Source organism: Lissotriton helveticus, chromosome 1_1 (assembly GCF_964261635.1).
Source record: "Lissotriton helveticus chromosome 1_1, aLisHel1.1, whole genome shotgun sequence".
NCBI lineage: Eukaryota > Metazoa > Chordata > Amphibia > Caudata > Salamandridae > Lissotriton > Lissotriton helveticus.
In genome coordinates, this window is record NC_136057.1 from 2,074,846,405 (window position 1) to 2,074,874,208 (window position 27,804).

A 27,804-nucleotide genomic window follows, 5' to 3' on the forward strand; every position below is an offset into this window, starting at 1 on the left:
CTCATTACTACCCTTCCACCGTGCCCCTCAAGACTCCAAAACTACTCTTTCCCAGATGCATTAAATTAGATTTATAGTGTCATTCATACCAGTGTAGAGTGTCAGAGCCTTTTACATCACACATATTACACAGAGACATGCAATCCAGTGGCGTAGCTAGCCCTTTGGCCGCCCGTGGCGGTCACTGAGTTTGCCGCCCCGGGGCGGCTGATTGAAGAGTAGGGCAGAGTTTGTGCCTCGAGACAGCAGAAAAGAGCCCCAAAACTTGTTCCGCCGGGTGTGAAATCCCCCCTAGATATCCCACTGAATCAATTACACAGGTGTAAATCAGTGTATGGGAAACATTGCATAAAACAGACTGGGGATATAATCACAACACTCTAACCTATACCATGCAGTTTTCATGCAGCTCCTTGATGACAGTTAATTGCTCACTGTTCTACATCAGGATTTAAACATATAAACTGCAAGTAACAATAGGATCTCTCCGATAAAAGCAGTAACCTACTGACTTACTTATATTATATGCTCTTTGTGATGTGCATTGTACATGTTCTTTGCAGCCGCCATATTAACCCTCTGTGCTACCTTACATTGAATCAAAACTTCCACTTGACAAAGATTGAATCTCTCTCTCTCCCGAAAGAACATTAATCACCGGAGTTATCATGACATGTTTATTGTTGCATGAAAATTGTTGGAGGCAAAGAATGCAGCTGCCTACAACTTACTTTGTTTCAATTCCTGAACTGAAAGTGAATTACACAAAATTGAGCTGGTGTAGAATGTCTAGTAGTTATGGCAGTAAGAAGACATGCTGATGGTGCAAGGAAACAGTGGAGCTCTGCTCTATGTGCCTGGATCAATTAAATGAAATTCCCGTACGTTCATGCAAAATCTTTTATTTTATTTTCTGACTCAGTGCAGGGTGTTATGCAATGCAACTGGCATCTATTTCAGAGCACAGATGGCGCCCCCCTGACCTTGGCACCCGGTGCAGTGGCACCGCTCACACCCCCTAAAAGTCGGCACTGATCAAACTTCTCACACGAACAATGGACTAGCACTGGTTAGCTAGAAAGAGCCCCAAGAGCAGGTAGAAGTAATAATTTGAGAGAAAGAAGAGCTTTGTGAGGCGAGGACCATATCATTCTTGAATTATGACAAAAATTATAAAGATGAACCAGTTCTTATATCTATTTCTCTATTGTAATCTTCCTAAAGTGTCAGAATGAATCAGTATGGGAGTTTATTGCAATCAGAAATACAGTTTTATTTCCCTGATTTTAGGTTATACTTTTTGGCCACTTTTTTTTCTCGCTTACGAAGTTTGTTGAAAAATGAGAGTTCGATATTTTATCATCAGTTTATGCTGGGACCTAACTGCAATCAATTTTTATTTCGTGTTCACGATCCTAACTACTTCAAAAGAGTAAAATTTAAGACTGCGAGACATATTAAGAAAATATGGGACCAAATTATGACCATAGATAAGATTTTTTTTTTTAATGCTGAACTCAGAATATGGGGCAACCCAGGATTGCCTGACATTTTTTCAGACGGGATAGGGAATCTCTGGGCCGGACATGGTATTAACTCCTTGGGTGATTTATATGGCCCAAGTGGCTTTCTAGATTTTGATGTATTAAAACTACTATTTGAACTAAATGATGGCATGTATTTTAAATACATTCAAATACGAGATTTCTTACTTCGCAAAATGAAAATCGAAGAAGTGGCCCATTCAGATACGTTAGCATGTCTATACTCGGATAAAACAAAATCGCTTATAAGCATGGGCTATGGATATTTGAGTCTAGGTAAACAAGATGATAGTGGGAAAATAGCGGCCAAATGGTCGACAAGATTGGGAATAAATATCAATCCCTCACAGATTTCACTTTCACTATGCCAAATAAACCGGGTTGTGCAATCTTCTAATCTGAGGCTACAGCTATATAAAACTATTACTCAGTTATACTATACGCCTCAAAGGATCTCTAGCTGGGCATCAGGAAATCATTCAACTGATCGTACAAAATGTCCAAAATGTGATATGGAAGCAGCAGGCATTGAGCATATGCTTTTCTCCTGTCCAGAGTTAGTCCTATTCTGGAAGGGGATAACTGACGTTTTGACCAGAAAGCAAATAGCTACACCATTGCTTTCGGCGCATTTGATATTACTAGATATACAAGATGTTTGTTGCCAGCATAAAGATTTGCTAACTATACTATATGCCTGCGCTAGGTTAGTTATAGCTAGAAGCTGGATTTCCAAAGATCCTCCGAAAATAACTGAATGGTGGATTTTGATAAGCAAAATAAATGTAATGGAACTTTCATTAGCAAGACTACGAGGCCCTAAGGCTTTGGCAAGAAGGGAAAAAATTTGGGGAACTTTTTTTGAATTGTGAAATAGAGGTTATAAAGATCTGATGAGACCAGCTTAACTACAGTGTCAATATTCTGTATAATATATTTTTGAAATTATATTATGTTTCTCTCTGTCTTAGATGTTAATTGTTAGCTTATGTTGTTTCTATTTTGTATGTATTTGTTATACTATGAAAATTTAATGAAAATGTTCTTCTTGCAATATCAATAAAAGTATATATAAAAAAAAAGAAATACAGTTTTATCTTCTTAATGGAGACTAGAGTTGATAAGATGTGGGCTAGAAAAGAAAATGAGAACTCAGATACTTGGATTTTTAAGGAAGTGTGAACCTTCCTGGATGAACACGGTTTAAATCAGTTAATGCTGCATTTGAAGTGGGATTCATAGATATGGGATGATTCCAGTCTATCTCTAGTGGGGCTTGAGTAACACTATTATCACATCACATCATCTAATGTGCATATATACAGTGCACATTCACACCTGAGGGTATCTTGTTGCTGAATACCATATCTTTTTTGTTATTCCAGTAAATAGTACTTACAGTATAGACCTTGGAAGGAATCAAGGCTGAGTGGTAGCACCAGGATTAAAAAATGTGAGAGTGGTCAACACATATTCCTCAAGTGGATTCATTCATTTAATAAGCCACCAGACTAATACAATCTGTATGGGTTCTTCAACATACCTATCATTACACATATCACTGTGTAGACTTGAATATGACTGTAATCACATATTATCACTGTGGGGACTTAAACATCACTGTAATCACACAATACCTCTGTGAGGACTTGTACATGACTATAATCATGCATTATCTGTGTGCTATCCCTGTGCGCAGTGCATCCCATTAATCGCACACTATCTCTGTGGGGACCTGGGCATGTCTATAATCACACACATTCTCTGTGGGGACCTCAGTATCTCTAAAATCACACACTATATCTGTGGGGACCTGGGCATGTCTAAAATCACACACTATCGCTGTGGGGACCTCAAGATCTCTATAATCACACACTATCTCTGTGGGGACCTGGGCATGTCTATAATCACACACTATCACTGTGGGGACCTCAACATCTCTATAATTACACACTATCTCTGTGGGGACCTCAGCATCTCTAAAATCACACACTATATCTGTGGGGACCTGGGCATGTCTAAAATCACACACTATCTCTGTGGGGACCTCAACACCTCTATAATCACACACTATCTCTGTGGGGACCTCAACACCTCTATAATCACACACTATCTCTGTGGGGACCTGGGCATGTCTATAGTCACACACTATCTCTGTGGGGACCTCAACATCTCTATAATCACACACTATCTCTGTGGGGACCTGAGCATGTCTATAATCACACACTATCGCTGTGGGGACCTCAACATCTCTATTATCACACACTATCTCTGTGGGGACCTCAACACCTCTATAATCACACACTATCTCTGTGGGGACCTGGGCATGTCTATAGTCACACACTATCTCTGTGGGGACCTCAACATCTCTATAATCACACACTATCTCTGTGGGGACCTGAGCATGTCTATAATCACACACTATCGCTGTGGGGACCTCAACATCTCTATAATCACACACTATCTCTGCGGGGACCTCAACACCTCTATAATCACACACTATCTCTGTGGGGACCTGGGCATGTCTATAGTCACACACTATCTCTGTGGGGACCTCAACATCTCTATAATCACACACTATCTCTGTGGGGAACTGGGCATGTCTACAGTCACACACTATCGCTGTGGGGACCTGGGCATGTCTATAATCACACACATTCTCCTAGGTGACCGTGGTAATACTGTTGTCACACACCATCTCTGTGGGGACTTGAGCATTTCTGTAATTACACATAAGCTCTATTTTGGCTTGAGCATCATCAGCTTCGCATTCTCTGTATGGGGCTTTGTGAATACTGAAAAGTAGTAAAGTTAGACTTTTGGTCTAAGTCTACATTTGTGAAACTGAAAAGTAGAAAAGTTAGATTTTTTCTCTAAGTTTACCTTTGTGAATCGGGTCCTATTTCAAGGAGGCCTTAAACACAATCATCTTCATACACTATCTCTGTGGGGACTTAAACATTGCTATAATAACACACTATCTTTGTGGGGACCTGAAAAAAGACTATAATATAACACTAACTTTGTGGGGACTTTAAAATCACTATAAAAACATACCATCTCAGTGGGGACTTGAGTATTCCTGTAATTAAATGCAAGCTCTGTTTCGACTTGAAGCACCAGGGAGTGCCAAGAGGTACAAGGTCAAGACTGATATACATATAGCTGAGTCTAAACTGGGGTGGCGCAGTGAGCTAAAGAACGATGATGGATTCAACCCAGATCTGTGACTGGGGGTGAGTGACTGAAAATTTTCAGCACTCCATCCATTATCTCCTTGTGTTTGCTTTGATCACCCCAAGTTGCCAGGGTATGCCCAGACGTGGGTCCCTTGCTCACTTTGACACTGGATTCAAGCTAGCCTGGCTGATGAGGGGGTGTTCCCCCGAAACCAGTCCCAGGATGCTTGTTTCCGGTCCAGAGAAGACCTGTCTTGGCAGTTCGGGCGGACTGTTCCCATGAGGCACAGGGTCAAGACTTATTTGCATATAGCTGGTTCTGAACTACTGTGATGAAGTGAGCTAAAGAACAACAATGGATTCAACCCAGATCTGTGACTGGGGGTGAGTGACTAAAAAGTTTCAGCACTCCGTCCATCATCTCCTTGTGTTTGCTTCGACTTTAACATCATCAGCTTCACATTCTCTGTATGGGGCTTTGTGAATATTGAAAAGTAGTACAGTTAGACTTTTTGTCTAAGTTTAACTTTGTAAATTGGACCCAATTTTAATGAGGACTTAAACACAATCACTTTCATGCACTATCTCTGTGGGGACTTAAACATCGCTATAATAACACACTATCTTTGTGGGGACTTGAACAACGCTGTAAGAACACACTATCTTTGTGGGGACTTTAACATCACTATAATAACACACCATCGCTGTGGGGACCTCAACGTCTCCATGATAACACACTATCTTTGTGGGGACTTGAATATCGCTATGATAACACACTATCTCTGTGGGGACTTGAGCATTCCTATAATTACACACAACCTCTATGTGGACTTGAACATCATTAGGTTCACACTCTTTATAATGTGATTTAAGCGTTGAATGTGCACACTATTTCTATGGAGACTTAAACACAATGATCTTCACCCACTATCTCTGTGGGGACTTGAAAATCTATTTTGGCAAACATGTAAGCAGCTAATCTCTGGGTTCCACTTGACCATATTCCTTGGTTTCATATGTTCATTTCTTTGTGTTAGGTCCCTTATTTCCTAAGATTTTAAGCACTAATAAATAGGTTAAATACAGCTTTAAGTGTCTTTCTTTAAGCATGCTATGATATTTTCTGGCACATTAACATAATCTGTGTTTAATGTAAACCCCTAGTATATATGCAGCAATTTATATATGAATAGATTAAAAGGGTGTTTGTGTGTATTGTTGATAAAATAAACATTTAGTAATGTGCCTTTGTCTGTATTCAATCACAAATAGTGTTAAAGACTAGGTCCCCACAAGGATGGTAGCACATGTTCAAGTCCCCACAAGGATGGTGCTGTGCGCACGGTTAAATAAGAATATATTTGCAAATTTGAAGCAGGATCCTGTATCAAGAATTTTTTCTTAACATTTTTCTGTTATTAGTGTGTTTTAAAAACATTAAGGAAGGTTAGTCCCCACAAGGCAGGTATTCACACATAGTCCCCACAAGGATGGTAACACGTGTATGTGTGTGTGTGTGTGTGTGTGTGGGTCTGTGTGTGTGTGTGTGTCTATGTGTGTGTGTGTGTGGGTCTGTGTGTGGGTCTGTGTGTGTGTGGGTCTGTGTGTGTGTGGGTCTGTGTGTGTGTGGGTCTGTGTGTGTGGGTCTGTGTGTGTGTGTGTGGGTCTGTGTGTGTGGGTCTCTGTGTGTGTGTGTGTGTGTGTGTGTGTGTGTGGGTCTGTGTGTGTGGGTCTGTGTGTTTGGGTCTGTGTGTGTGGGTCTGTGTGGGTCTGTGTGTGTGTGTGGGTCTGTGTGTGTGCGTGGGTCTGTGTGTGTGGGTCTGTGTGTGTGTGGGTCTGTGTGTGTGGGTCTCTGTGTGTGTGTGTGGGGGGGTCTGTGTGTTTGGGTCTGTGTGTGTGTGTGTGTGTGGGTCTGTGTGTGTGTGTGGGTCTGTGTGTGTGTGTGGCTCTGTGTGTGTGGGGGGCTCTGTGTGTGTGTGGGGGGGCTCTGTGTGTGGGGGGCTCTGTGTGTATGGGGGGCTCTGTGTGTATGGGGGTCTGTGTGTATGGGGGCTCTGTGTGTGTGGGGCTCTGTGTGTGGGGCTCTGTGTGTGGGGCTGTGTGTGTGTGTGGGGCTGTGTGTGTGTGTGGGGGGCTGTGTGTGTGTGTGGGGGGCTGTGTGTGTGTGTGGGGGGCTGTGTGTGTGGGGGGGGCTCTGTGTGTGGGGGGGCTCTGTGTGTGTGGGGCTCAGTGTGTGGGGGGGCTCTGTGTGTGTGTGTGTGGTGCTCTGTGTGTGTGTGTGGTGCTCTGTGTGTGTGGGGGCTCAGTGTGTGTGTGTTTTGGGCTCTGTATGTGTGTGTTTGGGGCTCTGTGTGTGTGTTTGGGGCTCTGTGTGTGTGTTTGGGGCTCTGTGTGTGTGTTTGGGGCTCTGTGTGTGTGTTTGGGGCTCTGTGTGTGTTTGGGGCTCTGTGTGTGTGTGGGGCTCTGTGTGTGTGTGTGGGGCTCTGTGTGTGTGTGTGGGGCTCTGTGTGTGTGTGGGGGGCTCTGTGTGTGTGTGTGGGGCTCTGTGTGTGTGTGGGGGGCTCTGTGTGTGTGTGTGGGGCTCTGTGTGTGTGTGTGGGGCTCTGTGTGTGTGTGGGAGGCTCTGTGTGTGTGGGGCTCTGTGTGTGTGGGGCTCTGTGTGTGTGGGGCTCTGTGTGTGTGGGGCGGAGGAGGCGGCAGCCCGGGTCTTCTCACCACCCCGCCGCCACACCACCGTGGAGAAAGGCCTAGCCCGCAGCCCCCATGCTATGCCACGCCCGAGCAACCCTTCGACTGCCTGCGGGTGCTCAAGGTGCCCCCATACCTCAACTACCGCTTTCTGGGCGAGAAGGACTCCGCCAGCTTTGATCAGCCCATCGGGGTAAGAGCGCAGTGCATACGTCTGCATTGACTCTACCCTGACCCCTAACTCCAGCCACGACATCCCACACTTCTGATATATGCCCGCAGGGATTCAGAGTCAAGCTATTGAATAAAAGCTACGATAGTTCCACATAATTTATGGTGCGGACTTTGGCACTTTCTCTCCGGGGGCCCCCGCCCTCTCTGTTGCTGCAGCCTTGGATCGCTCCCACGCCTTATTTTGCCTGCTGGGAGCTGCGCAGGGAGGGGGCTTTTCTTAACGGTATTTTGCCTTGGTATGCCATCCTTTGCTTGGGGTGAATGCCCCCCCACTCCTTACCATTTGCTGCCTCATTGCCCCTGACTTCTCCATTGTGCACGCATCTCATCCTTCTACTTATTCCATGCTTCCTCAAGCACCATGACCCCCACCTCCTTGAGCTGCCCTTCCGAACTCACGGCCCCAGCAAGCCCCCGCCCACCGGCTGCCTCTCGAATCCCCCCACCCGCTCTCTCCTTTATCGACCGCACTGCAACACACCCACGCCCCCATCCACCCCCACCTGATCTCACACTTTGTTGGTGTGACGCCTCTTCTCCTGACAAAATTCCCTGGTGTGCGTGGGTCTGTGTGTGTGCGTGGGTCTGTGTGTGTGCGTGGGTCTGTGTGTGTGTGTGGGTCTGTGTGTGTGTGTGTGTCTGTGTCTGTGTGTGTGTGGGTCTGTGTGTGTGTGGGTCTGTGTGTGTGTGTGTGGGTGTGTGTGTGTGTGTGTGGGTCTGTGTGTGTGTGTGGGTCTGTGTGGGTGTGTGTGGGTCTGTGTGTGTGTGTGTGATTCTGATAGATACATCTGCCGTGTGGATTCCTCACCTTGAGAATACCCCCTGCGTCAGCAACATTCGGAAATTCTTTTTTCGTAGCCTCGCGCCGACGTGGACTCCTGACGTCATAGAGACACGACCTCGCTCGCGACTCCGCTGACGTCACCGACGCCTATAATAGGCCCACGCCGGCGTGATGACATCAGTTCCCTTTTTTCCGCGTCGTCGACGCTAACGGTTATCGGGAATCTCTGTAGCCAACGGATACTTTGTTGTCTATATTATTAACATTTTCTGCGTCTCTGTATCCTGTCTCTTCGACAATGTCTTCAAAAAAGACCGGTTTCAAGCCCTGCAGAGAATGCGGCAAAATGATGTCCATTACCGACCCACACAGCGACTGCATCTGGTGCTTGAGCTCGGACCATGATGTGGAGGACTGCTCTTCGTGTAAGAAGATGAACCCGAAGGCCCTGAGGGAGAGAGAGGCGAAGCTCCTGGTGGCTAAGATGAAAGCTGGAAAGGGGAAATCGTCGAAGTCTCGTTCTCGAAGGGCGAGGAAGGTCGTCTTCGAAGTCGGCTTCGGATCATGTTTCAAAAAAGAGGAAACATAAGAAGAGGAGACATGAGTCCCGACGTCGTTCTGGTAAGGAGTCGGGATCGAGGTCGAGGTCACCGAAGGTTTGTTCGAAGGTGGTGACCATTGAGGTCTCGGATCCAGAACCTGAAGGTGAGGCCTCCCCTTCTGAGTCACGGGCGCCGTCTCCGGCTCCGTCTCCGACTACGAATCCGGCTCCGAGTCCATCTCCGGCGCCGTCCCCGGTCCGAGATGAGGAGGAGCCTCGTGAGGATGAGGGCTCTGAGCCCTTAGGTGAGCCGAATCCGAACGCTCCTCGGGACAGGCCTGAAGGTTTTCATCCACCATTTCCTGCCCCAGGCCAGGACCCTTCTGCGTTTCTCAATGCGATGTATGGAGTCTTTTCGAGGTCGTGGTACCCCTCTGGTGCACCTTCGGGTCCCATGGGTCCTTTGGCTTTTAACTTAGGAGTCCCTCACTCCTACCCTCCGGCTCCGTTTATGCCTTACATGCCGGCTCCGACGACGCCGTGGCATTTTCCGGCTCCACCGAAGCCGTCGACGCCGGTTCCGGCTTCACCTGCTCCGGGTCGGCCTAGAACACATCCCTCTGAACCTGCGGATTCGATCCCGACGTCGATTCCGAATCCGTCGGAGCCGGTGGTGGATCCGATGGCAAAACGGGTCAAGATGAGATCCAGAAGAGAGGCTCAGCGCCTTCTGGAGGAAAGGAGGTTTTTGGATTCACAATCTGACCTTGAAGAGGGTGAGTTGGATGAAGATACTTTTGAGGATTTGGCAGAAGCAGGAAGCCTGGATTTCTCTCCAGAGTGGGAGTTACCATCAGGTTCTAGCACTCCTTCTAAGGACGTTCAACCCTATCATTTGATTATGAGGAAGGCTGCCAGTCTCCTTAAGTTGACTTTGCCTACAGCAGAATTCAAATCTAATATTCTGACTGAAGTACTTCATTCTCCGAGTTCAGTGGTGGAACCTCTTCTTCCTTTCAATGATGCTCTGACAGAGCCCATTCTAGAGGTGTGGAAAAAACCTTTGTCGGCTCCAGCTGTCTCTAAAAGTGTAGCCAGAAGATACAGGGTTGCCCCTGATGATCCTGCCTTTTTAACCTCTCATCCTTCACCAGAGAGTTTGGTCATTCAGGCTGCATGCTCCAAGAAGAACGTTAGTGCTTTCCCTCAGGTTCCTTTTGAGAAGGAGGCAAAGAAGCAGGATCAGGTGGCAAAGAAGTCCTTCTCCTCTGCCAGTATGGCATTGAAGTCATCAAATGCCACTTGCTTGATGGGGAGATATTTACACGCTCTGATGGACTCTTTGCATGTTCTTGTTCCAAAAATTCCTGATGACAGCAGGAAGGATTTTGAGGAAGTCATCTCTGACGCTCAGGCAGCGGCTCGCCAGGTCATTCAGAGCGGTTTGGATACTGTAGACTCTGTGGCGCGCATTATGGGCACTGCTGTCGCTACTAGGAGGTCTGCCTGGTTGAAATCTTCTGACTTTTCGGCTGATGTTCAGGCGACATTATTAGATCTTCCTTTCGATGGTTCAGGCCTTTTTGGGAAGAAGGCTGATGCGGCCCTTGAGAGGTTTAAAGATTGCAGGGCGACTGCTAAATCCTTGGGTCTTCAAGTGAGAGGTTCTTCAACTGGCAGAAGATTCAGAGGTTTTGGCCGCCCTGCCTTTCGGAATTTCCGGCAAGGCCAGCAGCAGCAGCAGCAACAACAGCAGCAGCAAAACTCCTTGTACAGGTCTTACAGGGGAAAGCAAAGAGTGCGTCCTCGTGGACGTCAGGTCTCTTCCTCCTCCACTTCCTCCAACCCTCCTGCCCCTGAGAAGCAGCCCTAGATCCGACATTCAGGATCATGTGGGTCCGGTTGGGGGCCGGCTTACCCATTTTCTACAGGATTGGGAATCGGTTACGTCAGATCTTTGGGTTCTCAATCTTGTAGAAAATGGGTATGCCCTTCCCTTTCGGGAATTCCCTCCCAATTTCCATCCTTGCCAAGGGTATTGCTCCGAGGAACATCTGTCACTTCTGCAAGAGGAAGTTTTGACTCTGATAAGAAAAGGTGCGATAGAGGTGGTCCCAGAGCAGGAAAGGGGTCAGGGATGCTACTCCCGGTATTTCCTGATTCCGAAGAAGGATGGCAGGCTTCGTCCAATCCTGGATCTCAGGATCTTGAATCTCTATCTGAAACAGGAGAAATTCAAGATGCTCACCCTTGCTCAGGTTCTTCAAGCGCTGCAAGAAGAAGACTGGATGGTGTCACTCGACTTGCAGGATGCTTACTTTCACATCCCAATCCTGAAGTCGCACAGGAGGTATCTCCGTTTTACGGTGGGATCGCAGCACTACCAGTTTGCGGTCCTTCCGTTTGGACTTACTACTGCGCCTCGAGTCTTCACCAAGGTGATGGCAGTGGTGGCTGCACATCTCAGAAGGTCAGGGATTCCTGTATTCCCTTATTTAGACGACTGGCTGATCAAAGCGGAGTCGTCAGAGAGAGTGCTCCATCATTTGCGGGAGACAACCCATTTGTTGTACAGGTTGGGTTTTTCAATAAATGTACCCAAGTCTCACCTGGTGCCCTCCCAGCGCAACCTGTTCATAGGTGCGGTACTGGACACAACCGTATGTCGTGCATTCCCTCCCCCTCAAAGGATTCGCGACATACGGGAGATGATTCCTTTGTTTTACAATGGAGCGGTCGTTCCAGTCCTGAAGGTCCTTCGCCTGCTCGGTCTGATGGCTTCATGCATTCTGTTGGTCAACCATGCACGCTGGCACATGAGGGCGCTCCAGTGGTGCCTCCGCAAGCAGTGGTATCAGCACAGCGGAGATCTCAGGGAGTCAGTGAGGATCTCCAGAGAAGCTGCAGCGGATCTGTCTTGGTGGGGCGTGGAAGGCAATCTGTCCCAAGGAAAGCCTTTTCAACTTCCCCCATCGGTGGCCACGGTGATAACGGATGCATCCACTCTCGGGTGGGGTGCTCATCTGGGGGATCTGGGGGATCTGGAGGTCAAGGGCCTTTGGTCTCCAGAGGAAAGGTTGCTTCACATCAACCTTCTAGAATTGCGGGCGATACGTTTGGCGCTCAAGGCCTTCCTCCCTTCCCTTCGCGGTCAGTCTGTTCAAGTCCTGACGGACAACACGACCGCGATGTGGTACATCAACAAGCAGGGAGGAGTAGGGTCGCAGTGTCTCTGCAGAGAGGCTCTGCGTCTCTGGTCCTGGGTTCAGGACCATCAGATTTGTCTGATGGCAAATCATTGGCCGGGGTTCTGAACGTTCGTGCAGACAGTCTCAGTCGGCAGTTCTCTGCCGACCACGAGTGGAGGCTTCACCCGGAGGTGGTTCACAACATCTTTCGGATGTGGGGGACTCCTCGGGTGGACCTGTTCGCCACTCGCGAGAATGCGCACTGCCTGTCGTTCTGCAGTCTCCAGTATCCGATGCAAGGAGCCTTGGGGGACGCGTTTCAGTTGAGTTGGAGAGGTCAACTCCTTTACGCGTTTCCCCCCATACCCTTGATTCCTCGGGTTCTGAGGAAGATTCGCCAAGACCGGGCCCAAGTCATATTGGTCGCCCCGGATTGGCCAAGAAGGGTGTGGTATACAGATCTTCTCCACCTCTCCTCTCACCCGTCGCTCCGTCTCCCTCTCAGGGCAGACCTCCTCTCTCTGATGGAGGGGCAGGTTCTACACCCCCACCTCCAGACATTGCACCTTCATGCCTGGAGATTGAACGGGGCAACCTGAATTCCTTTTCCCTCCCGCCTGACGTTGTGGATGTCATCTTGTCAGCCAGGCGTGACTCCACTAAGTCCATCTATTCTTATAGATGGTCGAAATTTGTCACGTGGTGTGGGGAAAGGTCTGTTGATCCTTTGAAGGCCCATTTGTCTAATGTTCTCCAATTTGCTCTTTCTTTGGCGCGGCAGGGTCTGGCGGTTGCCACGGTAAAGGGTTACCTGTCGGCGCTGTCGGCTTTTCTCTGCTTGCCTGACCAGCCTTCTCTTTTTAAGTCTCCTGTGGTCTTAAGGTTTTTGAAGGGTCTTACTAATATGTTCCCTCCTTCACCTTTCATTGTGCCTCAGTGGGACTTGAATCTTGTATTGACCTTTTTGATGGGTGCTCCCTTTGAGCCTCTCCACAAATGTCCCATGAGGCTTCTTACCCTTAAGACAGTCTTCCTGGTTGCAATAACCTCGGCAAGGAGGGTTAGTGAGCTTCAAGCTCTTAGTTCCAAGCCCCCATTCCTGACCATTCATGCTGATAGAATGGTTCTTAGGACCAGGGCTGCTTTTCTGCCTAAGGTGGTGACTCCCTTCCATCTAGGACAGTCCATTACCCTTCCTACCTTCTATCCTCCCCCTCACCCTTCCAAGGAGGAGGAGAGACTGCACCGTCTGGACCCTAAGAGGGCGGTGTCCTTTTACTTGGACAGATCCAAGGACTTTCGTTTGGAAGACCAGCTCTTCGTTGGATTTGCTGGCTGCAAGAAAGGAAGAGCGGTCCATAAAAGAACTTTATCGAGATGGATCGTCCTCTGCATAAAGATCTGCTACTCTTTGGCCGGTAAGGAACCACCAGAGGGTATAAGGGCTCATTCAACTAGAGCTAAGTCTTCAACCTCAGCATTGGCTAGAGGTGTGCCTGTTGAGGATATTTGTAGGGCGGCAACTTGGTCTTTCCTCCACACTTTCGCGAAGCATTACTGCTTGGATTCCGAAGTGAGGAGGGACGGTCACTTTGCACGCTCTGTCCTTCAGGATTTCCTGGTCTAGAAGAGTGGACACCCTCCTCCGGGAGTGGGGACTGCTGTGGGACTCTATTCACAAGGTGAGGAATCCACACGGCAGATGTATCTATCAGAAGAACAAGTTACTTACCTTCGGTAACGCTTTTTCTGGTAGATACTATATCTGCCTGTGGATTCCTCACTGACCCACCCGCCTCCCCGTTGTCCACTCTTCTATGCCAGAGTTACTGTAATGTAATGTATATATATTTTGTTGTCATGGAAATGTTCCAATTGCTTTCCTGCTTTTGCTTAACACTGTGTGTTTTGCTTTGAGTACTGTGTACTGTGTATACTTGTATATTTCTACTGTCATTGGTCCGTCCGTGTGCCTCGATGGCACGGAAAAAAGGGCGGAACTGATGTCATCACGCCGGCGTGGGCCTATTATAGGCGTCGGTGACGTCAGCGGAGTCGCGAGCGAGGTCGTGTCTCTATGACGTCAGGAGTCCACGTCGGCGCGAGGCTATGAAAAAAGAATTTCCGAATGTGGCTGACGCAGGGGGTATTCTCAAGGTGAGGAATCCACAGGCAGATATAGTATCTACCAGAAAAAGCGTTACCGAAGGTAAGTAACTTGTTCGTCTGTGTGTGTGTGGGTCTGTGTGTGTGGGTCTGTGTGTGTGGGTCTCTGTGTGTGTGTGCGTGTGTGTGTGTGGGTCTGTGTGTTTGGGTCTGTGTGTGTGGGTCTGTGTGGGTCTGTGTGTGTGTGTGGGTCTGTGTGTGTGCGTGGGTCTGTGTGTGTGGGTCTGTGTGTGTGGGTCTGTGTGTGTGGGTCTCTGTGTGTGTGTGGGGGGGGTCTGTGTGTTTGGGGGCTCTGTGTGTGTGTGGGGGGGGGGGCTCTGTGTGTGTGTGGGGGGGCTCTGTGTGTGTGTGTGGGGGGGGGCTCTGTGTGTGTGTGTGGGGGGGGCTCTGTGTGTGTGTGGGGGGCTCTGTGTGTGTGGGGGGGCTCTGTGTGTATGGGGGGCTCTGTGTGTATGGGGGGGTCTGTGTGTATGGGGGCTCTGTGTGTGGGGGGCTCTGTGTGTGGGGCTCTGTGTGTGGGGCTGTGTGTGTGTCTCTGTGTGTGTGTGTGTGTCTCTGTGTGTGTGTGTCTCTGTGTGTGTGTGTGTCTCTGTGTGTGTGTGTGTGTCTCTGTGTGTGTGTGTGTGTCTCTGTGTGTGTGTGTGTGTGTGTCTCTGTGTGTGTGTGTGTGTGTGTCTCTGTGTGTGTGTGTCTCTGTGTGTGTGTGTGGCTCTGTGTGTGTGTGTGGCTCTGTGTGTGTGGCTCTGTGTGTGTGGCTCTCTGTGTGTGTGTGTGGGGCTGTGTGTGTGTGTGTCTGTGTGTGTGTGTCTGTGTGTGTGTGTCTCTGTGTGTGTGTGTGTGTGTGTGTGTGTCTGTCTCTGTGTGTGTGTGTCTCTGTGTGTGTGTGTCTCTCTGTGTGTGTGTGTGTGTCTCTGTGTGTGTGTGTCTCTGTGTGTGTGTGTGGCTCTGTGTGTGTGGCTCTGTGTGTGTGGCTCTGTGTGTGTGGCTCTCTGTGTGTGTGTGTGTGGGGCTGTGTGTGTGTGTGTCTGTGTGTGTGTGTCTGTGTGTGTGTGTCTCTGTGTGTGTGTGTGTGTGTGTGTGTGTGTGTGTCTGTGTGTGTGTGTGTCTCTGTGTGTGTGTGTGTGTGTCTCTGTGTGTGTGTGTGTGTCTCTGTGTGTGTGTGTGGCTCTGTGTGTGTGTGTGGCTCTCTGTGTGTGTGTGTGGCTCTCTGTGTGTGTGTGTGGCTCTGTGTGTGTGTGGCTCTGTGTGTGTGTGGCTCTGTGTGTGTGTGTGGCTCTGTGTGTGTGTGGCTCTGTGTGTGTGTGTCTCTGTTTGTGTGTGTGTGTCTGTGTGTGTGTGTGTCTCTCTGTGTGTGTGTGTGTGTGTGTGTGTCTCTGTGTTTGTGTGTGTGTGTGTGTGTCTGTGTGTGTGTGTGTCTCTGTGTGTGTGTGTGTGTGTCTGTGTGTGTGTGTGTGTGTGTTGCTCTGTCTGTGTGTGTGGGGCTATGTGTGTGTGTGGGGCTATGTGTGTGTGTGGGGCTCTGTGTGTGTGTGGCTCTGTGTGTGTGTGTCTCTGGGTGTGTGTGTGTGTCTGTGTGTGTGTCTCTGTGTGTGTGTGGCTCTGTGTGTGTGTGTGTCTCTGTGTGTGTGTGTGGCTCTCTGTGTGTGTGTGTGTGGCTGTGTGGCTCTGTGTGTGTGTGTGTGGCTCTGTGTGTGTGTGGCTCTCAGTTTAAGATAAAGCTATTTTTCTCGTAGTTTTTCTACTTTTCAATTAATCACAGAATAAGGTTTTATTTTTCTAAAGGATAACAATGATTTCTGATGGACTGTACCCTACATAACTTGAGGGCCACAGGAAGACGTATTTTTCAAAAGATTATTTATTCTGTTGTTTAAATCTGAATTCTCTAAATCATGGTTTGAAAACAGATAAATATCAGTTAACGCAATTAATCTCATAGTCTGCTCTTGCACATAGCATATATAAAAGTCCTAAACTGTACATGTTCACAGAAAATTAAGAATTGACATGAGTAAACGGGATAGAAGAAACAGTTATGCATTTGCTGATTTGCCTACATTTATCTGTGAGCATAACGTAAAATAGTAACATTGCTTAATTTACTGCAGAATCTGAATGCAGCAATCTGTGAAAAGAAGCTAGAACGTAAAGAAGCCAAGCAAAATATTTTAACGCTGAAGAAAAAAAGTGCTCATGAAAATGAAGCCCTGAAGAAGGCAATTAAAGTTCTAAAAAAGAGAGCACAGCACTTTGAAGATGCTAAAGAAAATGTAACTGCGCAGATTAGAGAAAAGGCAAGTATAAGCACTTACATATATCTGTATTTCAAAGATCAAAGTGCATGGTGATGCATTAAATATTGATTTATTGATTGAAACCTTAATTCGGGCGAGAATACAACCATAAGAGCATACATAAATGTATATACATTCAGTAGAATGCTTAAAAGTACATAACATGAATTAAAAAAAGAGGAGATGGGCCACTATTCCTTTCATGTTTGTGGGAAATTCATTAACCTTACATGTGTACCTGGCCCACAACCAGGTGTTTCCTCAATTGTCAAGCAATATAATAAATGAAAGCACATAAAATCCGATATATTCACAGTTTAAGTAAACTGCATGCTGCCCCGTGAGCACACAGCAGCACGAAGGCATAGATGTATGCAAGTACACGTCTCTTCATCTGATAGTCTAAAGCGCAGTACCTTAGAAACATAAGTCTCATGAATAAGACTAAAACGTTTTTAGTATACAATTTATAAAAATCACAGAAGAAAAGAAAGTGTACCAATGACTGTTCTGAAACATTTTAGGTTATGCTGGTACCCTTAAGGGAGCAAAAGATACACAAATGATAGATGGAATGCGAAACACAGCAAATATTCACCCCTGTTAAGAGATCTGGGTTGAATCCATTTGTTCTTTTGCTCACCATGCCACCCCAGTTTAGACCCAGCCATATACTAATCAGTCTTGACTATGCTCCTCGTGAGACCAGTCCAGCCCGACTGCCAAGCTGGGTCCTCCTTGGACCAGAAATAAACATCCTGGGACAGGTTTTGGGGTATCACCCCTCATCATCCAGGCTAGCTTAAATCCAGTGGCATAGGGAGCCTGGGACCCATGTCTGGGCATACCCGGCGCACTTGGGGTGAGAAAGCAAAAGACACACTAATGAATGACTGAATGCGGGACACATTAAACATTAAGCCCCAATCAATATCTGGGCTGAATCCGTTGTTCTTTTACTCACCATGCCACCCAGAGATATCTTGAGAATTTTGACGGCTTTGGGCCAAACATATTTTGGGGGCCCCTGTTCTGAACTGTTTTGAATTTAAGATCCAATTTCAGCTCTTTCATGCCCTCTTTGGCCTGGTCACTGACATTGCACTGGCACACTGGTACACATTCTAAATGTATTTACATCTAATATTCAGGGATTGTGATGTGTGTTTTCAATATTGTAACATAGCAGCAGCTCATTAATATTACTGCAAACATTATCTGCCACCCTCCCATTTCTCATATGTTAGTTCCTGTTTTTATCTAAAATAAACTTTTTTTATGGATGTTTCATGTAACAAAAAACGCAACATTTCTCTGCAAAATGTCTGTATTAGACTCTCACACAATCACCACATTAAAAATAAATTAAAGGAAAACGGTATCTAAAACAATATGTTTAAGAAATATTCAGGTAACTGCAAACACAACAATGATGGACAGAATGTGGATCAATGTCACACATTCACCCCAGTCCAAAGATCTGGGCCCAAATCCATCGTTTTTCCACTCCACACCACCCTGGGTTAGACAATGGCGATATGCAAATCAGCGCTGACCCTGTGCCCCATGGGAACAGTCCAGTCCGAACTACAAAAGCCATGTCCTTCCCAGAATGGAAACAAGCATCCGAGGACCGGCCCGGTTTCGAGGTAACACCTCTCTTCAGCCCGGCTAGCTTGATTCCAGTGGTGTGGAGTGCCTGGGACTCACGTCTGAGCATCCCCAGTACACTTAGAGCGGTAACTGCAAACACAACAATGATGGACAGAATGTGGATCAATGTCACACATTCACCCCAGTCCAAAGATCTGGGCCCAAATCCATCGTTTTTCCACTCCACACCACCCTGGGTTAGACAATGGCGATATGCAAATCAGCGCTGACCCTGTGCCCCATGGGAACAGTCCAGTCCGAACTACAAAAGCCATGTCCTTCCCAGAATGGAAACAAGCATCCGAGGACCGGCCCGGTTTCGAGGTAACACCTCTCTTCAGCCCGGCTAGCTTGATTCCAGTGGTGTGGAGTGCCTGGGACTCACGTCTGAGCATCCCCAGTACACTTAGAGCGGTAACTGCAAACACAACAATGATGGACAGAATGTGGATCAATGTCACACATTCACCCCAGTCCAAAGATCTGGGCCCAAATCCATCGTTTTTCCACTCAACACCACCCTGGGTTAGACAATGGCGATATGCAAATCAGCGCTGACCCTGTGCCCCATGGGAACAGTCCAGTCCGAACTACAAAAGCCATGTCCTTCCCAGAATGGAAACAAGCATCCGAGGACCGGCCCGGTTTCGAGGTAACACCTCTCTTCAGCCCGGCTAGCTTGATTCCAGTGGTGTGGAGTGCCTGGGACTCACGTCTGAGCATCCCCAGTACACTTAGAGCGGTAACTGCAAACACAACAATGATGGACAGAATGTGGATCAATGTCACACATTCACCCCAGTCCAAAGATCTGGGCCCAAATCCATCGTTTTTCCACTCCACTCCACACCACCCTGGGTTAGACAATGGCGATATGCAAATCAGCGCTGACCCTGTGCCCCATGGGAACAGTCCAGTCCGAACTACAAAAGCCATGTCCTTCCCAGAATGGAAACAAGCATCCGAGGACCGGCCCGGTTTCGAGGTAACACCTCTCTTCAGCCCGGCTAGCTTGATTCCAGTGGTGTGGAGTGCCTGGGACTCACGTCTGAGCATCCCCAGTACACTTAGAGCGGTAACTGCAAACACAACAATGATGGACAGAATGTGGATCAATGTCACACATTCACCCCAGTCCAAAGATCTGGGCCCAAATCCATCGTTTTTCCACTCCACACCACCCTGGGTTAGACAATGGCGATATGCAAATCAGCGCTGACCCTGTGCCCCATGGGAACAGTCCAGTCCGAACTACAAAAGCCATGTCCTTCCCAGAATGGAAACAAGCATCCGAGGACCGGCCCGGTTTCGAGGTAACACCTCTCTTCAGCCCGGCTAGCTTGATTCCAGTGGTGTGGAGTGCCTGGGACTCACGTCTGAGCATCCCCAGTACACTTAGAGCGGTAACTGCAAACACAACAATGATGGACAGAATGTGGATCAATGTCACACATTCACCCCAGTCCAAAGATCTGGGCCCAAATCCATCGTTTTTCCACTCCACACCACCCTGGGTTAGACAATGGCGATATGCAAATCAGCGCTGACCCTGTGCCCCATGGGAACAGTCCAGTCCGAACTACAAAAGCCATGTCCTTCCAGGCACTCCACACCACTTGGAGTCAAGCTAGCCGGGCTGAAGAGAGGTGTTACCTCGAAACCGGTCCGGTCCTCGGATGCTTGATTCCGTTCTGGGAAGGACATGGCTTTTGTAGTTCGGACTGGACTGTTCCCATGGGGCAACAGGGTCAGAGCTGATTTGCATATCGCCATTGTCTAACCCAGGGTGGTGTGGAGTGCAAAAAAACGATGGATTTGGGCCCAGATCTTTTGACTGGGGGAGTGTGTGACATTGATCCACACTCAGTCCATCACTTGTTGTTTTTTGCAATTGCCGCCCTAAGTGCGCTGGGGATGCCCAGACGTGGGTCCCAGGCACTCCACACCACTTGGAGTCAAGCTAGCCGGGCTGAAGAGAGGTGTTACCTCGAAACCGGTCCGGTCCTCGGATGCTTGATTCCGTTCTGGGAAGGACATGGCTTTTGTAGTTCGGACTGGACTGTTCCCATGGGGCAACAGGGTCAGAGCTGATTTGCATATCGCCATTGTCTAACCCAGGGTGGTGTGGAGTGCAAAAAAACGATGGATTTGGGCCCAGATCTTTTGACTGGGGGAGTGTGTGACATTGATCCACACTCAGTCCATCACTTGTTGTTTTTTTTAAGAAATATTCAGGGTCATCCCGGCAAGACTCTCTGCAGAAGAAGGCTGGCTCTATCAGGGGGCCCTCTGAAAAGCTGGGTCCCTAGGTCAGAGCCCACTTTGCTAATGCCTTAAAACGTCTCTGATGCCACCCCAGTTTAGAGCCAGCCATAGTCTTGAAACCGATCCCCTTGGGAGCAGTCCAGCCCGAGCTGCTGAGCCATGTCCTTCTTGGACCACAAACAAGCATTTTGGGACCGATATTGGGGTATCACCTCTCATCAGCCAGGCTAGCTTTAACCCAGTGACACAGTGAGCCCGGGACCCACGTCTGGGCATACCCGTCGCACTTTAGGCGAGGAAGCAAAATACACACAAATTATGGACGGAATGCAGACAACATCAAACATTCAACCCCAGTGAAGAGATCTGGGTTGAAACCATCAGTCTTTTGCTCACCATGCCACCCCAGTTTAGACCCAGCCATATGAAAATCAGTCTTGACCTTGATCCTTATGGGAACAGTCCAGCCCGAAATGCCAAGCCAGTCCAGCCTGAACTGCTAAACTGGGGTGGCATGGTGTGCAAAAAAAAATGGATGTAACCCATATCTCTGGACTGGGGGTCAAGAGATTTGCCCTTTTTTTTCTGGCCCTTTTTTATTACACCAAGAGTGAATAATCTATTGTTCTCTTGTGGTATAATGAAAAACAATAACGTCCACCAACAGCATGACGCAGGTTATTGTGACACTGTCTAATGGTTGCTTTGGGCTCATTAAGGTGCCTGCCCTAGCCATCGGAGATTATCCATGGCCGTAGAAATCATAGCCCTGGCCTCGGGCCCTTGCACACCTCAGGTAGGCCCTGGCATGCCTCCCGCTGGCTTAAACCCTGTAGTGCTGCTTGATTCATCCACCAACTTGTCACCCTACCCTTTCCCAACTCATTACTGAGTTGAAAAAGGAAAGGGTGAAAAAAGCAGAGACAGAAACCTAGTACCTGCATCTGTGCAGGTTTGAGGTTTGGTTTCATGCTCCAGTGCTCAAAGCAAAAAGGAATAGGAGTCCACACAAGACCTGTGCAGACACCAAGGTAAGTAAAAAAAAAATCTTTAAATGTTGTGTGCGTTTGAGTGAGGGGGGTGTGTGGTGGGTGTGGTGTGTGTGTGTGGTGTGTATGTGTTTGAGAGTGAGCCAGTGAAGGTGTGAGTAGGAATGAGTGATAGGAAGAATGAATGAGTGAGAATAGGGTGACTAAATGATACTCTGTGTCTGACTGAGTGAGCCACAGTGTGAGAGTGAGTTGGACTCTCTGAGACTGACTGATGAATGAAAGCGAACCAGACTAAGTGATTCACAGTCAGATTAAGTGAATTGCAATTAGTGGGACTAAGTAGGAAGGAGTGACTCCGAGTGAGAATGAGTGGAAGTGACTGAGCGAGTCAGAGTGAGATAAAGTGAAAATTAGTTTTGACTGAGAGGATGAGAATGAGAGAGACTGCATGAGTCGGCGAGATGGAGTAAATAAAAGTGTGTGCAAGTGTCAATGAGACTAAGTGAAAGAAATACAGTGAGAGACGTAAGACTGTTGGCAAGGATGGGTGAGCAAACCACCCGAACCCTCTAAGAAGTCGCCACTCACGGGAATTTGAGCCAAGGATTATGCCCCATCACGTTTAAAGAGCACCAGTAACCACTGAATGCTGGTCAACGCCGGTTTTGTCTCCGGGTCTGCACCAAGATCAAGAGGGCCATCTCCAGACATCACCAACTGTGAATTCCAGACCCGTGCAGATTATTGTAGACGCCAGGCGAGGGCAACTGTGCTGAGGATGAGAACAACGGGGAGGGAGATCTGAAAGAGAAAACAGGATGTTCTGACGGTGTCCTCAGATTATTACCCTTCTAAGCTCTCCTTAAGAATTAGATCCTTACCCTGTATTAGGAGTTTGTCACTCTAGTCCATCTCCTCGACTATGTTCTGTACCGGATTGCTTAATGTAAAAGCTGTAAAATAAGAATACAAGATCTGGTGAAGCCTCTTATTGTCACAGTCTCCAGCACAATTAACCTGATCTAAGAAGAGGCTGTATGCACGATAAAGAGCTGAGCTGTCTCTATCATACCATTGAGCGCTGATAAAGTGGCCTTTAAGCAACATGATCACTTATTTTTAAATGATGTCTCTTTCACACAAAGGGAAGCTGAAAAGAAGTGCAGTCTTTAACACAGGCAAAGGCTGCAATCTTGAGCAATAAGCAATGTGGCCCAAAAAAACCTTACCTGAGAAGAGCCGATCAGCCTTTTATTGAAATGAAGAACCTAGTGTACTCGAAGGGAGACTCACCAAATTGTATCCAAAAAGGCAGCAGAACTCGGCAGGTTCCTGTGTTGAGGGGTGACTAGACCCTCCTGTGGTGGCCTTTACCAGTTCAAACACTGCTTGTCTAAAAATATTGAACACTGGTGTGAAACCAAGGTCTTACGTTGAAGTGGCACTCTTATTCATTAAGTCATTAACACAGCAAAAAATAAATATTAATCAATTCATTAATTTAAAGAGAATAATGAAATCACAATTTTAATCAGTCAGAAATAGCAACACAAAAATACGTATTCATAAACTTGCAAGTGCCTAGAAGGCAAACCGGAAATGAGAAAACTAACCATCCAAGAAATACAATTCTTAAAGTACATTAAATGCAATGAATTGAGTGAGGATGAGAAACCGAGGATAAGAGATGAGACTAAAAAAAGGAAAAATTTTAAGATTGGGTTCTACCACCTGAGAGTAGGCTTTGTGGGCCCAATGCAGATATACGGCCGTCTGGTACCCAGGCTGTGCATGGCACTGCAGAAGAGTTCTGGGCTCCAACTAGGGTGCAGGTCTTTTATTCCTGTTTAATGTAGAACTGCTAAACCACATTGACGTAGGTGCTTGACGTAGGTGCTTTACCGAAAGCATACAGTTAAGTTGCTAACATCCTGAGAACACAGAAGTGGTATCATGCTGGACCAGGTGTTTGATCGGGTGGTCAGCAATTCTTGACCGCAAATTATAAAAAAGAACATTTTCAACATAAGTTGCTTGGAAAATACATAAGAAAGCGGAACTTTGAAGCAAGTGTTATCATGGCAAGGTGCTGTCTTGGTTTCGTTTGAACAAGCTTGGAAAGTTTCATAACATAAAAATAAAGCAAACACAACTTATGAAATAACGAGACAGTCCCAGCTGGTCCTGTGTATGTGTCAGTTAGGCTATTCTTGTTACTGTGGAAAGTCTGTGGTTGGCCAGCCTGCCTCGCAGTGCTGGGCACAAGAGAAATGCATGTTTGAGATTAATGGGGCATTTAGCCGAGCGCCATTTCCTGCTCCTGACACCACTTCCGCCCTGCCCCTCCACCTTGCAGGTTAGCGGTCTAGTGGCTCACTTCCTGGTCTATATAACATGCTGGCCTGGCGGAAGCGCAGCGGACGAGAGCAGAGGGCGCGCCGATTTCGTGCCGAAGTTGCGCCTAAGTTAAGCCCGTCTGCGCCCGTCCGCGGCCGACCGGGCCCTGGGGCCAGGTATAATGCCCAGTTCATCACCTATTCCTCTGCTGACCTCCTAATGTTTCGCCGCTCGGTGCCCCTTCAGGCCCGCGCTACAAGGGCAGCCCAGGATTGTGGCATATTTGTTCCCTCTGATATTTCTGTATCAGAGATTCCGTCTCTGTGCACTGAGTCGATACCATCTCCCCGCAAAATGGTAACATCAGGGGCTACTCCATTGACCGTGATTTACCTTAATACTCGGTCAATGGTGAAACATCAGCTCGAAATTTTCCAGCTGCTAGATGATAGAGCTGTGGATATCATCCTCCTTATCTGAAACCTGGCTGACTGAGGACTCAGTCCCTGATATCCTTGCTGCGATCCCCGCCGGCTATTACATTCTGCAATCCTAATCGGCCAGCTGGGAAGGCCGGGGGTGGGGTGGCAGCCATCATTCGCTCCCAGCATATTTTTACAACCTTAGCTAGTGCCGTGATCCCCAAAACAGAAAGTCTCATTCTCAAATTCTCCTCTTCTAGGTCCTCTTTCATTTGTGTCCTTGTGTACAGACCCGCCGACCACATGCCCTTTTTCCCTCAACAGTTCGGCGAGCTTATCTCCCAACTTATTATTAACCATGCTAAGGTTATCATTATTGGAGATTTCAATTACTGGCCCTCCGACTCCCGGGAGAGTCGCCTCTCGGAGGAATTCTCTGATCTTTTATCAGGTTTGAATTGTTGTCAATATGTCAAAATACCCACACACTGCAAGGGTCACATCTTAGACCAAGTGTGGACGGCTAATCTTGAAATTTCGTCCCCTATAGTGTCCCCTTGCTCTTGGTCAGATAATTGTTTTATTTCTTTTTCCCTTAACCTGACTATTCCCAGTCGCCCCATCCCTACTACTAATTTCTCAGCCCGGAACTGGAAGAGAGCCAATCTGGTGGAACTTCAATCCATACTAGCTTCCACAGTCCCTCCGACCTCTGCCTTGGTGACTTGTCAGGCTTCTCTTCTTGAACAATGGCTGCTGTCTGCCTGCAATATTGTTGCCCCGCTGAAAACTATTTATTTATTTATTTATTTATAGTATTTTTAAAGCGCTCTGCAACCCTACGGGCATCCTGGCGCTGTATGAATATAGCTGAAACGCTGTGCATCATCAGTAGAAAGGGTGTCATTTGATTCTGGGCATTTAGATTTTAGGGAAAAGCCATGTTTTTACCTTTTTTCGAAAGGCCATCAGTTCATCTGTTTTCCTGATGGCGATAGGTAGTCTATTCCACAGATGAGCTGCCGCTATACTGAAGGCTCTGCCACCATAAGTGGCTTTCCTTATCCTGGGTATACTAATGAGGTTAGTAGAGGAGGATCGAAGGGTCCGAATGGTTTCATACCATTTGAATTTGTTTTGAAGTGGTAGGGGGCCCATCCCATGCACTGCCTTAAAGACAGTGCATAGGGATTTGAAGAGGATCCTCTGGTGTACAGGCAGCCAGTGTAATTCAGCCAGTGCAAGAGTAGTGGAGGATCTTCGCCCTCGGGAAAGTGCCATTTTAGCTGCAGCCGCCTGGATGCTCTGAAGTCTGGAAATCAGGTAAGCAGGAGATTCCAGTAGCAGAGCATTACAATAATCCAGGCGGCTAAGAATGGTACTCCTGACTATGGTGGCTCTGATCTGTGCTGGTATAAGGGGCAGCAGCTTTCGAAGTCCTCGCATTAAGGCGAAACAACTGCTCACCTGCCTATTGACATTGGTCTCTAGACTCAAACTGTCATTGAAACTGACTCCAAGGTTCCTCACTGATTTCACCGGGGTTAGTAGCTCCCCTGGCTCCAGAGGCCAAACGTCAGTGGGCAGACTTCTAGTGATTCTACCTACTTTGCAATGCATTATTTCGCTTTTATCACTATTAAACTGTAATGAGTTCTGATTTAACCAGGATGTCATTTCCAGCATGCAGGTATGGAAGGTCTCGAGTGAATCTGCATGGGCACCATCAAGAGAGATCATCAGCTGCGTGTCATCTGCATAGTTGATCACGCTAATGCCGCAAGCCTTGATGATGCCCATCAGGTGTTGCATGTACACGTTAAAAAGTATCGGACTAATTGCAGACCCCTGTGGGACCCCGTGTGGAACTGTAGCGAACTCTGACTGGTATGGAGGGATTGCTACTGCCTGCCATCTGTCCGTCAAATAGGAGCAGAACCAGTCGAGCGCAGCTCCCCCAACTCCAATGCTTTTCAGTCTTGTCAGCAGAATATCGTGACTCACCGTATCGATTTCGAAAATCCTTGCGAAGGTCTTTGCCTCCCGGCTGCTTAGGGTCACTGCCCGTCTGGTCCATCCAGACCAGTTGGGATTTATGCCTGCTAGAAACACCTCCCTCAACCTGCGCAGGCTCCAAGGAGTGGTGTGCCATGCTGACACGATTTGAGAGGACGCTGTTGTTGTCTCCCTTGACGCTGCTTCAGCATTTGACACCATCGAGTGGCCTTATACATGTGCTGTCCTTCATAAATTAGGGTTTGGGCCCGAATTTACGAGCTGGGCTCGTCTTCTCTACCAACAGTCACTTCTCCAGTTTTCACTCTTGGTAGGGGCACCAGGCAGGGATGCCCCTTGTCCCTGCTTCTCTTTGCCCTGGCCCTCAAAGCCTCTGGCAATGTGGGTTTGCAATGACCCCGCCATAAGGGGGTCCTAAATGGACGTCCAGCTGGGAAGACAGAATATCGCTGTATGCGGACGACATCTTGCTCTACCTGGCGTCCCCCGCTGCATCCCTCAATGTGGTCCTGGACATATTCCAGGTGTTTCGTAGATATGCTGGCTATTCTATAAACTGGAAAATCTGTGTTATATGGCCTCTATGGAAAGAGGCCTGTGCTCCCTCTGGGATATCAACTGGCAGAAGCTGTTGACGGCTTCAAATACTTGGAGATCTGGGTCTCTAAGGATCCGTCCAGATTTTATGATCGCAATCTCCTGCCGCCTCTCATGCATCTTAAAGCTGACGTCTTACATTGGAAATCGCTTCCGCTCTCTTTTTTGGGGTGTGCTGCCCTGTTCAAAATGATGTCCCTTCCCAGGTTCGTATATGCTCTCCATAACACTCCACACTCAGTTGCACCCTTGTACTTTAAGGAAATCAATCGTATCATATGGGACCTGTTGTGGGAGTGTAAGCCACCTCGTATCGCGACACACAAGCTTACGTTGAGTTGGTTCAATGGAGGCATCGGACTTCCAGACATACGGAAGTACTACTGTGTATCACACCTTGTGGCGATTAACCAATGTATGTATAGGCCACAGGGCAACCCAGCCTTCCAGATCGACGGATGGCTCCTGCCGGGAGGTAGCTTTGAAGGGGCTCTTTATCTACGGTCATTGAAGCCTGCCCTGACTTGCCCAACAGGACATGCAGTACAGGTGTGGGAGGCGGCTACCAAAAGTTTGGCAAGGGAGGGGAAAATTGCGCTGGCCACACCACTCTGGTATAGCGAGCAATTGGGCAGGTTGATGCGCTCGAGGGCTTTCGACCATTGAGACCTTATCGGTATATGCAAGGTGGGCGATTTGTGGAAGTCCGGTGAGGTGGTCCCTTTTTCTCGGCTGCAGCAGGAATATGAGTTAGAGCAATCGGAACACTTCCTGTATCTCCAAATTAGACATGCCCTACTGGTGATTCTCCCTAAGGGTAGTGAACTCCCCGCTTGAGGATGGAGTATTAGATGGCATTTTGCCAGAGAAGGCCATATCACTCATCTACAAAAAAACTGGTCAA

At 47.8% G+C, this 27,804-nt stretch overlaps 1 protein-coding gene across 14 annotated transcripts in view; it reads left to right on the plus strand.

The window, feature by feature from the left end:
* ODF2L (outer dense fiber of sperm tails 2 like) overlaps window positions 1-27,804 on the plus strand; it is a 362,023-nt gene that overhangs the window by 124,642 nt on the left and 209,577 nt on the right. For all 14 annotated transcript variants that reach the window (XM_078645461.1, XM_078645469.1, XM_078645363.1 and 11 more), the window contains one exon: window positions 16,433-16,618. In XM_078645461.1, coding sequence (XP_078501587.1) covers window positions 16,433-16,618 — 186 coding nt within the window. The remainder of the gene's footprint in view (window positions 1-16,432; window positions 16,619-27,804) is intronic.